Genomic DNA, 16213 nt, shown 5'->3' with positions numbered 1-16213 from the left:
GTCTGGTTCCCGGGCATCCAATGCCTCCTTTGTCAGTGCTGAGGACTGTGCAGTTTGCAGTTTCAGTTCCTCAACTGATGCGGCATGGGAGTGCTTGGTGCCTGGCTTATCTTCTGTGCTGACTCGGTGGAAGGAGAGGGCTGGACTTACTCTCTTTTCTGTGGGTGGCTTAGACGAAGGTGAGCCCACCCATTAGTTTCCTTAGTGTGGGTCTCCTGCTGAGTACTCCCCTTCTTAGCTGTTTGAGGCTCCTGCGCCTTATCAAAGAGCAACATTCTGAGTCTGAGCTCTCTGTCTTTTTAGGTCTTGGCAGTGAGGCTGCAACAATGCACACATTTCTGTGGAACGTGTGCCTCAACCAAGCACCAAATACATGACCTGTGGCCATCTGAGGCTGGCATAGGGTTGCAAAACTTGTCACATTTTTTAAACTTGCGTGAGGCAGACATTTTTTTAAATTGGACTCTCCTCTGTTGTTATAAGTCTTGTAATATTTGTGTTATTTTGTAGACAATGCTTTCTATCTCCATCTCCTTTGAAAGGGATGTTATCAGGCCCAGTTTCACTGTGCTGTCTCCTGACGCAGTAACTATTTACATGAGGAATAAGTCTTTTCCTTTTTTTTTTAAACAAGTAAGTAAAGAACAACAGTAACCAGACCTTTAAACTAACTGAGAACTAAATTCTTATCTACAGGTAGTCCCACAGGAGGAGAGAATCAGACTCCATCTACAACCGAGGGAAGTATGAAGAAAACAGGAGAGTCAGGCCACACTTGCAAACTCCAAAGCTGTGAACATCATGTGCCTGCCCGCCCTCCACCCCTCTGCCATGCATGCGCAGCCTGACCAGATACTATTGGAAAAATCTCCGATCAGCAGCACCGGGATGAACCTGACACCAACAGTGGAACAACCACGAGGACATCACTCAAAGAAGAACTATTTAAAATGCTTTCCTGCATGTGAACTTATAGAAGCCAAAGTCATATCCACAACTCTACAATAAGTACCACGCACAATATATATAATTTCTTGGTGGACATTTGGTGGGTGTAATGCAGGCATCTCATATATGCTAGTGAAACCCACAGCTCACTGAGAAAGAAATACTTGTCAGCTGTTACAATGGCACAGCTTTCATCATCAGTTTGTTAATTTGTAATTAAAGGAATACATGCAGACCACATAATGGCTGAATCAAAATCATCAGTATTTTTCCAAAAATATGCCCTAAAACAAAAAGAAAAAAGATACTTACCCTCATCATAAGGCAGCGGTAAGTGATTTAATACACCTTGTGTCCACCAGTAAGTGTAACTATGGGGGGGAAATTCACGCATATATTAATGTCAATTTTATTTTAAATAGAAAATAAATATTCAATCTACTAGCACATCTAAAATATACATACCCCTTTTTACACACTTAATAATAACCTAATTGTGCATGGTAGTTTATAGTGCAGGGGTAGGAGAAAGGAAAGAACTATCCTTGGCTTGAGGAGTTCTACAGTTCCCAGTCATGCAACTGCATCTTTGTAGTCAAATCCCTCGAAGTCAGAGGGGTTCTATGCAGCTGCTGCAGTTTGCCTACACAAAACTGCATTTACTTTAGGTGTTCACCTGTTTGACATTGGGATGTAAACGACCAGATGAGTAGTTGGCTACCCGATAAGCCTAGGCTTATCAGGTAGTCAAGTCACTATTCGACTACTCGCTCCCTACCTTCTGCCTATGTACCAGAGGCAGCAAGGGGGTGGGGACAAGGAGCTGGTGCACAGAGGAGCTGGCTTAAAAGCTGGTTCCCCCTAGCACTGGCTCTGCGGTGTGTGTGTGTGGGGGGGGAGGCAGAGGCACAGTGGTCTGGGACCCAAAGGGAGCTGGGACTCCTCAGTCCTGGCTCACACCTAGTCCTGGACTTATCCCAGATACGTCTCTGCATTTCAAATGTAGTAAGAGTAGGGTGGCTCTCACTACATTTAAAATTCAGAGATCAGTGGTTCAGGATCCAGTGCAAGCCCTGCAGCACTGGCCTCATGCTCCCTGTGGCTGCTTCAGCCTTTGAAATGTACAAGATCCCCACGGGATTCTTGTACATTTAAAAGGCAGAAGTGGCCGAAGGGAGCACAGGGCCAGGGAGGACTGCTTGAGTCCCCCACCTTGCCCCGTGCTCCCTGCAGCGCTTCTGCCGTAGTTTCCCTTTGCTTTTCTGAAGCTGAAGCCGAAGCCGTAGTTTCCCTTTGCTTTTCTGCCTTTAAAATGTAGTAAGCCACGGGTTGCTCTGACTAGATTTAAAAAGGCTTAAGGGTGGCTCCCTCTTATCGACTAATTGAGTAGTCAACAGAAATTCCATCGACTATTTGATTAGCTGATTAATCATAATTTAACATCCCTAATCTGGGACATATCCCCTCTGCTGTTTAAATGTAGTAGGAGCCGGGCTGCCTGCATGCTCGTCTCCTACTACATTTAAACTGCAGAACTACAGCAAGGCCCCTTATCAACTAATCGTGTAATCAACACCGATTGTACTGACTACACAATTAGTTAATTACCCACTTCTTAACATCCTTAGTTTGACAACAGGATTGGGGTTTAAGACATATCCACATCAAGGGAGATCAAAGAACCATATGGAGAGGGTGGCTGAGAAGATAATGGTCAGAAAAATTCACAATTATCAGATTTCTTACTGGTTAACATCTTCCTGGTCCCTTTTTTTTTTTTTTTTTTTTTTTTACAGAAAAAATAGTGTTAACATTAAATGTGAAAAGACAGTGTGGAGTGTGGAAATCAGTACTAATATTTATCAATAAATATTTGGCAAACTGACAATTTGCAGTTTTGTGAAAAATACAAAGCTGGGTTCCTAATAGGAGTGTTGATAGTCTTAAAAAGACACTTTCACAGGAAATTTGTTAATAATAGAGGTCTGAGAAACAGAGTGCTTCGTTACTGGAATATTTAACTGCAAAGATGAAGTGCTCTAGCAGCTCTTATGGAAATCAATAATCAACTGGAAAACAAAATGGAGCATACTTTTTCTTTCAGTTATTCATATTTACTCATTCCTATTTTCCCTCATAACTATATATAATTTTTTTCTAAATTGTACCAACATCACTCCTGGAAGGAAAGAAAAACAGTTATCTACATGGTTTTTTGAGACAAACATATGATTCTAAATATTAAGGACCAGATCCTACCTATACCAATATAATGATCAGCAGAAGACACACTGTGGGAGTTCTGCTACCCAGATCCCTGTCACATAGGTTTTTATACCATGCACATCACAGTAGCATCCGAGAATTTTCCAGCTGTGCACTAAGCAACGTGAGTAAACATCCCTCACGTGTTGTTTGTTCTCTCATCCCCTCCCTGGAGCAGAAGTGTGTGCAGTCAAGTGTCTTGTTTGGATTATGTGTTCATTTTATTTTCTTGTTTAAAATATACTTGTTACATGTTTATGTTTGAGAATGAACGGTCAAAGAAATGTGTTTCGCACTTGTAGCAAAAAGTGGCAAAGGTCACGACAGTCATTAGTTCCCCCACAGTCTTGAACTGCACTTGAACAAAGTTTTGTCCCCTGAACATACAAGCTTTACTTTTATGGTGGAAAGCACTATTGCACCAGAGAAGCATAATTGTTTGCAATGGTCTTTTAGGTATAAAAGCACTAGGCCACAGAGCGCTTTGAAGGTAAGGACAGAGACTGTGAACTTGATTTGAAATTCTATGGTATGCCAATATAAAGACCTGAGGACAACATTCATGGTAGTCTGTGTTGCTGAGGGGATGCATTGCAGTGTTATGAAGTAGGTGGAATTTCCTAAATGCTAAAGTTTTCATGTCCAGGCATAATGCACTGCTGTGATCCATTCATTCATTTATTGCGTGATACTATGATTGACTAACATGTTTTGACTCACTGTATGTTACAGAGAGTTAAGTTGTAGGAGCATAGAGTTATAAAACTGATCAGTATTTGGAGGAACCATATATCAGATATAAGATAGACAGATTGAAATGCAAGAACCTGAAGGCTGAGGCCTGCAAGATTTTAGCATAACTATTCTAAGCCTCAGAGATAAGAAATGCTGACATAAGTGACCAAAGAATAACTCACTGCCCTAAGATTAGGGGAAAAGAGGCATCAATGGTTGCTATTCTAAAAATTATCAGTAAGAATAATTTTTTGCTTACAAGATACCCTGTAATCACATTTTTCTAACACATGCCCTAACTGCAGGGTGTAGTATGTGCAGAAATGCTGATAAGGCACAGTCCGAATCACATTATAAAAGAATGCACAGAGTAGAAAAATTCAGTTCCCGATGGGAATCTCCAGCTGGAACCATCCCTCTACTGATAATCAATCCATGGGAGACCCATCAGACTCTTTATACTCACATCCTTAACAATAGTGTAATTTTATTTGTTTGTGTATAGGTCTGTACAGAATTTATATATACTTGGGAATTCATAACTTTATTAAAACTTGTAAAAGAAAGATAAGTATCAGAGGGGTAGCAGTGTTAGCGTGTATCCACAAAAAGAACAAGGAGTTCTCTTGTACCTTGAAGACTAGCAGATTTATTTGGACATAAGCTTTTATGGGCAAAAACTTCACTGGCTGCAGGGAGTGGAAATTACAGAGGTAGGTATAAAGGTAACTCCCTTCTTTTCATGTACTAGTATATTTATGCCTGCCCCTGCAATTTTTATTCCATGCATCTGATGAAGTGGGTTTTTGTCCATGAAAGCTTATGCCCAAATAAATCTGTTAGTCTTTCAGATGCCACAGGATTTCTTCTTGTTTTTGTAAAAGAGAGACTAACTCTTGTACATGTTAATATGTGTATGGTTACTACCCTTAGGCTATGTCTACACTACAAGGTTTTTGCGCAAAAACTGGTAAAGCGTCCACACCTCAAGTGCGTTTTTGTGCAAAAAAATTACAGTAAATTGACAAGACAGAGAGCTTTTGGTTGGTGGAGTTATTCCTCTCCCCATGAGGAATAACTCCTTTTTGCGCAAGAGCTCTTGCGCAAAAAGGCATGTGTAGAAACTCTGCAGGAGCTTCTTGCGTAAAAAGAGCCTATCAGAAAAAGCACAGGTGCTCTGATGGCCATTCTGTTAATGGCAATCAGAGCTTTCTTACACAAGAGCGTCCATGCAATGCGCTTTTGAGGTATGGAAGCGCTTTTATGCAAGAAGTTTTTGTAGAAGATTTCTTCTGCAAAAAGCTTCTTATGCAAAAACCTTGCAGAGTAGACAAAGCCTTAGTCTTTATGTGATCCTAGAGACTCTAAATCTGCAGCAAGTAGCAAAGATAATTTTCACTCTGTTAAGCTTGAAATGTTAGCCACCAAAGCTGAACCCACAGGATGTAATGCTACCTTACATTATTCACTTTAAATACGAGAAAAGGCTACAATGACCATAACTCCCTCCACCCCTCTCAAAACAAACAAACAAAAAAAAAAAAAAAACAAAAACCCTGAAGAAACAATGCCAGGGAATGCTGTGAAGTGCCAAGTTATATCTGTGTTTAAAAAGAATTAGACAAGCTCATAGAAGACAGGTCCATCAATGGCTATTAGCCAAGATGGTCTGGATGTCCCTAAACTTCTGACTACCAGAAGCTCGTTGAGAGGAGACGGATCACTTGATAATTGTTCTGTTCTATTCACTTCCTCTGAAATGTCTGGCACTTCAAAATAATAGAATACTGGGCTAAATGGACAATTGGTCTGATCTAGTATGCCTATTATTATGTTCTTATGTAATGCTCCTATGAAAACAGATGAAACACAATAGAAAATGGTAACTTAGAGACAGTTCTTTTAGATGCAGGATGGCTTGATGCATAGTATTAAGATGAAGCTAGTAGCTATGTGGATTTTTTTTAAAAAACTGAATCTTCTCCAGATAATATCTAAAGCAGGATTTTAGATCCAACAACTGAAGTAACCAAACCCACACAAGAACGAACAAGGATGCAGGGTCAAAATAATGTCAGACTGCCAAATCAGGAGACGTTTCAGCAGCAATTTTGAAACATTCTCTGAACAAAGTTTCCAATATTATCTGTTCTTATAAAATTAGTATGATGTAGAGAGGCAGTTAGTCATTACAATCCTAAACAGAATCATTCAATGTGCTGAAGTTTGAAGATTCTCAAAAATCATCTCTCCTGCACAATAGGAGTGACAAATAAAACTGGACTGATACAGTCTTCAAATTGTACTGGAGGTGAAGAAGAACAGAAATGTAAATGTCTTGGTCTATATTTTCTGAGCATGAACTCCTATATCAAAAAATATTACATCAATAAATATGATTGGCTGAAATTGAACAGAAATAATTTAGTCTACAGATTAATGAAATGCTGGTAACTGCATTTTAATAAAAGAGCAAATCATTTCATACTCCAAGGTTCATTCACATGAAAGTCCATCTTTTTACTGTCCTTTTCCATGAGACAGAAGCATTTCATCAAAACGTCACAGTTCATAACAAGAAATGATGGTAATCAATGTTTTCAAATATTTAAAATATAGTAATGATGTATTTGTTTCAAATAACCTACCTTTGCAAGGTGAGTGTTTTACTACCTGCTTATTTTGCAAAGAAAAATGTATTTGAGACAGATGTTCAAAATCAATTTAAAGATTTTTAAATTTTGAAAAATGTATTATGAAAATGAATGATAATACGGAACTACAAAATACCTTCGCCTGGCCTGCGAAAGACTCATAGTGTTTTTGTGATGCAAGTAAAAATCTGTAGGAAGCTCCCAAAGATGAGGTTTTCCTTCTGCAGGCTGAAATACTCCCAAAAACAGATTTATGGAGTCTTGCCTGTCAGCATCTGTAAAATAAGAGGTACACTTGGAAGTTGTTTATTCTCACAAAAAATTGATGGATGCATTTGTAATACCATCATAGTTATGACGTGTATTTATTGCAAGACTAAAATTCCACTGGTTTACATTTCAAAATTTGAATTTAAAAACTTTTCAGAAGACAACTAGCATTTTTAAATATATTTAATTTGTTCACTAACTTTTGCTGCAGAATAGTTTTAAAGTGCTCTCTTTTTAGGTGTTTTGTCTTGTTTTCTTCATATTTCTCTTGATTCTAACAAAGGCCACAGGACTTTCCTGAACTAATTCCCCTTTGAACTAGAGCACAGTGTTTAAGAAAAACATCCAATCTTTATTTAAAGATTGGTGGTGCTGAATAATCCTCTGCAACCCTAAATAAGTTGTCCCAATGATTAATTACCTTCACTGTTAAAAATTTACAAACTTACTTGCAGTTTGAATTTCTCTAGCTTCAGCCTCCAGCCACTGGAGTGTTCTAAGTTTATTTTCTACACTGAAGAGCTCATTATCAAATTTCTAGGCCGGGGAGGGCAAAATATGGCCCATGGGTCACATCCAGCAGCCCAGTGAGAGCCTCGGGCAGACTCTCTGACTTACACCACCCCCCTCCTCAAGAGGTCGGCTGCAGGAGCCATGTTTTTCTCTGAGGACTCCAAGTTCCCACCCCCAGCACAATTTTGCATCGTCCATTAGATCTTACCTCCCCCGAACCCTCTGCTCCTCCTGCAACCCTGTCTCAAAGCTATAAACCAAACCCTCTGCACCTCTGCTTCTACACCCATAGCCCCTCCCAATCCCTGCCCCAGATCACAACTCCCTCCTTCATCCAAACTCCTGTCCTGCCCTAGGTCACAACCCAAACCCTTGCACCACCGGCCTCAGGTCACAACCTCCCCCTCCCCCCCCCCGACCCATCCTCCAAGTCAGAATACCCTCCTGCACCCATACCCATACTGCACTTCACTTGCCTATTCTGAGCTGCCTTCTGCACTCAGATTCCATTCCAGATCTTGCACGTCCTCCATTAATATCATGGAACAGTGTGGGCCTTGACCACTAACAAATTCTTTCATCGAAATTATGCCAACTCCTACAACCAAGTCACCCCTTAACCTTCTCTTTATTAATATAAACATTTGCATACAGGCAGTCCCCGAGTTATGCGGATCCGACTTATGTCGGATCCGCAGTTACGAACGGGGGTTTTCTCGCCCCGGAGGACGGAAGCGGTGGGACGCCCAGATGCGCCGCGGTCCCGCCGCCCTCATCCTCCGGGGCGAGGAAAGCTGCTCCGCGTCTCCCTGGTCTGCTGGGGGGGGGGTTCCTGGTCTGGGCTGTCCCGCTGCCCGCGTGCTCCGCGGCTTTGCTCCGCTCCCTGGTCTGCTGGAGACCAGCAGACCAGGGAGACGGGGAGCAAAGCCTCAGAGGATGCCAGCAGCGGGACAGCCGCGGCGCGTCTGGGCTGTCCCGCTGCCCGCGTGCTCCGCGGCTTTGATCCCCGTCTCCCTGGTCTGCTGGTCTCCAGCAGACCAGCAGATCAGGGAGACGCGGAGCAAAGCTGTGGAGGACCCGGGCGGCGGGACCGCGGTGCGTCTCGGTCCGCCGCCCGCGTCTCTCTGGTCTGCTGCGGGGGGGGGGGGGGGGGGGCGCGCAGCTAGTGCACCGCTGCCTTCCCCCAGCAGACCAGGCTTTTCTCCGGACGCCTGTGGTAGAGCAGCTGGGGCGTTGCTGGTTGGTCCCGCAGCCGCTCTGGGCGCTACTCGACCAACCTGGCAGCACCCCAGTTGCTCTGCCCCAGGTGTCTCCAAGTCAGCCGCTGCTGAAACTGACCAGCGGCTGACTACAGGAAGCCCCAGGCAGAGTTGCTCTGCCCTGGGCTTCCTGGAATCAGCCGCTGATCAGTTTCAGCAGCAGCTGACTTGGGGACGCCTGGGGTTCTTAAGTTAAATCTGTATGTAGGTCGGAACTGGTGTCCAGATTCAGCCTGTTGAAACTGATCAGCAGCTGATTCCAGGAAGCCCGGGGCAGAGCAACTCTGCCTCGGGCTTCCTGTAGTCAGCCACTGGTCAGTTTCAGCAGCGGCTGAATCTGGACGCCAGTTCCAACTTACATACAGATTCAACTTAAGAACAAACCTACAGTCCCTATCTTGTACGTAACCCGGGGACTTCCTGTATTATAAACATTAATATAAACATAAACAAGCAACTTGAGTCTTTCATTATGAATAGACTTGTATGTATTTAATTGTTATCATTGTCAGTAAATGTTGATTTCACCATACAGAGACAAATCAATAGAAACAATATTTCTATCAAAAACTGAAATTTACAGATAGGAAAAGCTTGAAAAATACTGTTTGACAACAGAGTTTGATTTAATGACATTTACTTTGTGTATTGTGTTATGTGATGTTGACAATTTGTATTGTTATCATTATAAACCTTAGCTTCTGTACCTAATGACTGGAATATAGCTAAGGTGACACCAATATTTTAAAAGGGCTCTAGAATTGATCCTGGCATTTACATACCAGTAAGTCTAATGTCAGTACCGGGCAAATTAGATGAAACTATAGTAAAGAATAAATTTGTCAGACACATATATCAACAACATTTGTTGGGGGGCAAGTCAACATGATTTCTGTAAAGGGAGTTATTTTCTACTAGAGTTATTGAGGGGCTCAACAAACATGTGGACAAGGGGGATCCAGGAGATATAGTGTATTAGATTTGTAGAAAAGCTTTGACAAGGACTCTCACTAAAGGCTCTTAAGTAAAGTTAGTTGTCATGGGATAAGAGGGAAGGACCTCATGGTTTGATAATGGGTTAAAAGGACAAGAAACAAAGGGTAGGAATAAACTGTAAGTTTTCAGAATGGAGAAAGGTAACTAGTGGTGTTCCCCAAGGGTCCGTACTGGGACCAATCCTATTCAATGTATTTATAAATAATGTGGAGAAGGGAGTAAACAGAAATTGTAATGAAGTGTGAAGATTAAATCCCCCATATTTTAAGGCTGGATAATTGTATGGTAATTTTGGATCATCCAGTGCATGGAAGGTTTTGTCTTCCTTTGAAACATTGCCTATAAGTGAAAACAGAATACTGGGCTTTACAAACCAGCTTCCTGACCTGGTATAGTAAACTGTGCATTAAACAAGCGTGTGCTGGGTTTTTTTGTACAAATCAGTGTAGAGTGGAGCATGGCTGAAAGTACAAACACCCTTTTCCACTGGTTTTCATTGATTGCTGAAATTATGCACAAGTACAAAGATTCTACACAGATTTTTCAAAATATACTATAAACTGTATATGTGTTCTGGCACATTTTAAGCTTGTTTGAAAAAAACCAGAGCTGAAGGGACCATTTGAATTAGTTGAAAATAATCTGTGGCTCTCAATCTGTTTCAAACTTTTATGACACATTACTAAATCATGTGAGATTTAACTGAGCTGGGACTGTAACACTTTAGGACTAAAAGGACATAGCAATTAGTTCTCTTTCATACAGCATTATAAGATAGTTTATTATGTCCACCTCTATATGTGAATAAACAGATTACTTTAGATTCCAGAAACATATAGTCATACATATTCTAATATTAGCATTTAGGCCTATAGTATCACATAACTTTCTGTATGAAAAGCATACAAAAATTAAAAATAATACCTAGCCACTCTTCCAACTTTTCTGCCAACAGTTAAAAGGAAAAAAATGTTGGAATTCAACTAGTCAGAATGCATGTCAGAGACCTTGTCAAGGGCATCCTTAAACTACTGCTCATATTCATTGTTTTAAAAAGTATGAGAAGAATGCAACTTTATTACAATATAGTACAGCAGAAATAACTGCAACTGATACATTTAAAGATCTGAATTCTAACTTCCATTATTACCCTCTACTTTTTCCAGTGCTCATAATTGCCTCAAAAAATTCAGCATACAGGAAATGTATTTATGCTTGTCTCTGCCTGAAGTAAAATTAATTTGCCTTTTTTTTTTTAAAGTTACACCAAATTCAATTGAGCCACTTCTGAATTTTATTGTCACCTTTGCCACTAATCTGCCTTGGTATGTTGGAAATATTGTTTAGGCTTCAATGCCCCCATTAGGGAGGTAACCATGACTACTTACATTTTACAGATATACAAAACGAAAATGAGACACATAGCAAGGAAGTGTTAGAATCAAGACTACAACCCACGTCACTTGCTTGCAAGTCCAGGCCTCATGTATTAGACCAGAGTGTCCTCAGGCAAATCACTTAACCAATCTGTTCCTTAGCTATCTCATCTGTGCAATGTGGCTAGTAATGCTTACTGCAAAGGCTCTGACGACTACAGATGATAAAGTGCTACGTAACTGCCAATTATTGTTATCACACATTTTTATAAATGGAGAAATAGACAAAGTTAAATGACACGGTGATTTAATGGGTTAGTTACAAGCCTAGTCATGAGCATACACTTTCTAATACTGGTTGTGAAACTGACTTGATATGTGATTTTAGGCAAATCACAAAATCTCTCTATGCCACTACTTCCTCATCTGTAAACAGGGACAGTAGTGACATGCCCTAACACACAGGATCAGTCGTTGTGGGCATAAATCATTAATATCAGAAAAAGCAAACACTGTAAGATTCTCACAGATCGAAAATACAAAGCTGTAAACAGAGAATTCAACAGGTTTTAGAGTGAAAAAAGAGTATATGTGAGATTAGCACCAGTAATGAGCACAATATAAACAAATCACCTAATTCGTTACCCTAAATTTCCTAATGTAAAATCCAGAGGATAACGAAGAAAAAAACCTGAACTTAAAACGATTAATGCGCCTATTATCAGATTCTTTGAAATGTCCCTTAGAATACGTACTCCATCTCACATTTAGCTGTGATGTTTGGAATACTTTTCCAATACCAGAAGAGCTATAATGTGGCCCAAGCTTATGTCTCTTACCATCAGAAAATGGTCCAATAAAATATATTACCTCACCCACCTTATCTTTCTACTACCATAGAATTTCAGTGATGAAAGTAGCCAGGTAGTTTAAAGGGCTCAAAATATTCCCCTAAATTTGCAGAAACCAATTGCTGACAAGCAATGATTACTAATGCAGAAGTAGGATATTTATGTATATATTGCTGTCTAAAAAATGGTTTAAAAGAAAACACTCATGAAGAAGTCCATTTACCTGAAAAAGCATTACTGTAATATCTTGAGAGCGTCTGCATAATATCTTTGGAATGCTGAGTCCACGGCGCTATCTTTCTGTAGGTTTTTACTCGATGAACAAGTTGAGAGCCTCCATATTGAAGAGAAAGTGTGTCTCCATGATCTTCATACAACTCCTCAAACAGTCTAAATCAGTGAAACCAAAGACATCTCAATTCTATCACCATTGCTAGAAAGTGAAAGCTTCTCTACTCTATATTTTATACTTTGTTTGCCTTTATGTTTTAAAGACTTAAAGGTAAGCATATAGAAGTCCAAATAAACTATTTTCAGTTAATGTAATGAATGGTATACTATTGAACAAGAAAAATCAGCTGTCTTCTTTCCAAAATGTTAATTAGTTAGTTAAAATTATAGAAGTGGCAACTACAGCAAGAAGAGTTAATTGTTCTTTTGCAACATTCTTTTAAACAGACTAAGCATGTAATGAACAACTAACTGTAGTCAACACCTGCTCCTGATTTCCTAATGAGCTTATCAAAAATCAAATACTTAATTACTTGAAATCTTGTGTGAATGTGTCAAGATGCTGCATCACTCAGGCTACAACTGTCTTCATAGCCTCCTTTCTTTTATTAGTTTTAATAAAAACTCAGGCTACAACAGAGGAGGCTATGAAGGCTAGGACTATAATAGAGTTTAAAGAGAAGCTAGATAATTTCATGGAGGTTAGGTCCATAAAAGACTATTAGCCAGGGGATAAAATGGTGTCGTTGGCCTTTGTTTGTCAGAGGCTGGAGAGGGATGGCAGGAGACAAATCGCTTGATCATTATCTTTGGTCCACCCTCTCTGGGGCACCTGGTGCTGGCCACTGGCGGCAGACAGGATACTGGGCTAGATGGACCTTGGTTTGACCCAGTACGGCCATTCTTATGTTATGTTCATTACAGAATTGGGCTCTAAAAACAAACCTATACTTGCTCATTAGTTATGATATATTAGAAACTTAAGTATTTATTAAATGAGAACATATACCCTCATAGCTCCCAGAAGAAAACATGAATAAGAGACCAGGGAGATGACTTGTAGACTGGTAGGAGAAAGGAAGACCTTAAATGTTAACAGAATAAGGTAGCCCTTCAACAGTACCCTAACTCTCTTTTGTGAGAGGTAGGAAAAGGGATCAGAACAGAGTCCAACCAAGGTTATTTGTTACTTGGAATGAGCCATTTATTACCATACTTGACACAAATAGTAAATGCCTGTTATCTCTGAGGGATAGTCACAGTCTATAATGGACAAGAGGAGTGCTGACAACACCTGGTGACTAAGGGGTTAAACTCAGGTAGGTAGCACACATGTTGGCCAGGGAGCCAAGAGAACCAATTGAAATAGAGGGTTGAAATTTGAACTGTATATAGACTCCTTGCCTGCTTTCTTTGTGTGGGAGAGATAAACCAGGAGTTGAGAGAGACAGAATGATTTAAACCCAGGCAAGACTACTATGTCTCCAAGGAATTTGGGGCATGGGAGTAGACTGAACAAAGAGAAAACTGGAAGGAAGGAGAAAAGTGAATCTAGTTGCGTTCATGGTATTTTTTATCTATTTTGTGGTTTGGTTTGAACTACTCTGTGTTAATCTATGCCTCCCCTCCTCATTTACCATCTTGCACTGTGCCCAGAGACTTTTCTCTGTGTTTTAATTTGTTTTCCTTAGCTGCTCTGTAATGTTGAGCAACCAAGTATGCTTTATCAAGTCTATCTTTTGTTTTGTAAGAAAAATCACTTTTTTTAAGGTTATGATTTGATTCTTGTGTTCAGGAAGGTCTGCCTGTATGTATCCAGGAGCAGCCCTGAATGAGCTGCCAGCAACTGGCGCCCTAGGCGAAACACGTGATCAGTGCACAACTGGCGCCCCCGCCTCCAAACCGCTCAACGGCCATTTAATTTGGTGCCCTAGGCGACTGCCTAGTTTGCGCCCATGGATGGGCTGCCACTGTGTGTATCTGCATGCCTCACACTGAGGATTCAGCTACCAGAAACTGCAGCTTGTTTTCTCTATTCTTTTTTCAAGCTCTTTTGGGGGCAAAAGAGGTGGGGGTTCCCTGCAGGTGGGTTCAAGTATTCATTCATGTTTTTTTAGGGATAAAAATCACTTGGTGGTGGCAATTTCCCAAAATCTGCGTATTGTGATTATGGGGGGAAGTTTTTGTAACCAGTGTCTGTAGAAGCAAAGTTGTTGTTGTTGTTTTTCTTTTTGAGCTTTGTGGGCTCTCACCTTCTGCACTCGGAGTGCAAGAATGGGAATCAGCCCTGACACAGTTATTAAAAGATTTTATAGTGAAAGCACAGGTGAGATGGTGAGGACCATACGTCTGATAACAGACTACTGAAGGCAGTCTTTTGTGGAGAACTGCAGACTGAAACTTGTTTTATGGGCAGACCTAATACCAGGGAGTATCTTACAGAATCTTCACTATAAGCATGCCCCAAATGCTTTGACTCTGCCATCAGGAGATTCACCATGCACACTAACAATGACTATTAAATAAATCACAAAAGCCTGTCTTTACTTTAAAAACAAACAACTGACATATTCTCTCCCCTCTTTCCTTCTCCCTCCAATCAAATAAGCTACACTGTGCAAGAAATACTAAACTAACTACCTGGACCCATACATTCTGAGATCTCTACAACAGTAATAAGAAAAACAATGTGGCCTCAACTGTCCCTCATATTTATGAAATCAGGTGCAAAAATCTAAATCCCTGAGGGAACATTCTTCCAGCTTTAATGGTCAGCAATATTCAGAGGGTTTCAACTTAAGTGTCAAATGCACATGTGAGGTTGTAGAAGGATGCATTTTTTTCAATCACTTCAATGGACAAAAAGTACCAGGAAGATACCATAGAAAGTAAAATGAAGAAAAACATGTTAAAATGTATTTCTGAATATATCCCTGAGTAGTGGGAGCACATGGCAAAAAGTTATGTTTAGCCCATTCTAAATCAAAGCACAAATCATAAGCTTTATAATATACTTTTACTTTTATTATGTTTATTTAAAGCACAGAGTTTTCAAGTTTAAGCATCAAACAGAAATGCTCAGTTTTTTTATCCTGAAGGGCACCTGATAAGCAAACTAATCAAATAAAGGAAATCTTGAATTCACATTGATTTCGATGTTAAATGTCATACAGAGGAGAGAATGGAAAATGCAGTTAGCTGAAAAAACGCGATTACAAATGTATTTGAATTAAACATAAATTTCACTTAAAGAAAAAACATGAAAACATCAAAATATAAAGAGAGATAGAAAAGATAATTGCTTAATATCCTTACAAAATTAATGCCAGGAAAAATTATAATGTTTTACTAACAGTGAAATATCTTACCTAACAGCATCTGTGTCAAACTGCAGATTGGGTTTATCAATCAACCCCAAAGAATAGAGCTGATAGGCCAAAGCACACTTCCCCACCATGAACTGGGCTGTGTTAGTGCGATCCAAACAGTCCACACAATTGGTTCGAAGAACACCAGTCTAGGAATGAAATCAGATTAAATGGGAGATTCTTTAACCAATCCTCAAACCATTACACTCAAGCCTACTTCACAAGGGAATTTTCTCCTGATTTCCTAATGAGCTTATAAAAAATCAAATACTTAATTACTTGAAATCTTGTGTGAATGTGTCAAGATGCTGCACCACTCAGGCTACAACTGTCTATGTTACAGAAAGCTGCTAACACATCAACTCGTCTTCTCCCTCATAAACATCGTTATGATTCATTGCTAAAAAAGTTAAGTGCCACTGTAACTCAAAAATAATGCTTCCACGTTTAAGTCCTGCTACTAAGATTGAAATAAATGTGCTATCACATTTCTGTGACCATAAGACAATAGTGTTTATATTTTCAACAATGAAATTCATGGGCAGCATGTGTACAAATTCTGCTGAAGATCACAACCTGCATATCACTCTAAACACACTTTTGCTTGTGTGCTTAAATCCATAGCACCCACAGAAGGCTTGTATTTTATAAACAGAAGGCTGAAAGCATAAACAGCATATAATATTTTCACATGAATGATACCTGATTTATGGCTTATTTTGTTAATGCACTAAACACAGATAGACA

The 16213-nt window shown here is 40.0% G+C and overlaps 1 protein-coding gene across 2 annotated transcripts in view; it reads right to left on the bottom strand.

Moving 5' to 3' along the window:
- FIG4 (FIG4 phosphoinositide 5-phosphatase) overlaps positions 1 to 16213 on the bottom strand; it is a 100638-nt gene that overhangs the window by 31861 nt on the left and 52564 nt on the right. For both annotated transcript variants that reach the window (XM_075923979.2, XM_075923980.2), the window contains exons 14-17: positions 15467 to 15615; positions 12091 to 12257; positions 6739 to 6877; positions 1261 to 1319 (exon numbers count right to left, since the gene is read on the bottom strand). In XM_075923979.2, the coding sequence (XP_075780094.2) occupies positions 1261 to 1319; positions 6739 to 6877; positions 12091 to 12257; positions 15467 to 15615 (514 nt within the window). The remainder of the gene's footprint in view (positions 1 to 1260; positions 1320 to 6738; positions 6878 to 12090; positions 12258 to 15466; positions 15616 to 16213) is intronic.

This window comes from Pelodiscus sinensis, chromosome 3, assembly GCF_052426305.1.
Source record: "Pelodiscus sinensis isolate ZL-2025 chromosome 3, ASM5242630v1, whole genome shotgun sequence".
Lineage (NCBI taxonomy): Eukaryota > Metazoa > Chordata > Testudines > Trionychidae > Pelodiscus > Pelodiscus sinensis.
Note: the sequence above shows the minus strand (reverse complement) of the source record. Positions and strands in the feature narration are given on the sequence as shown.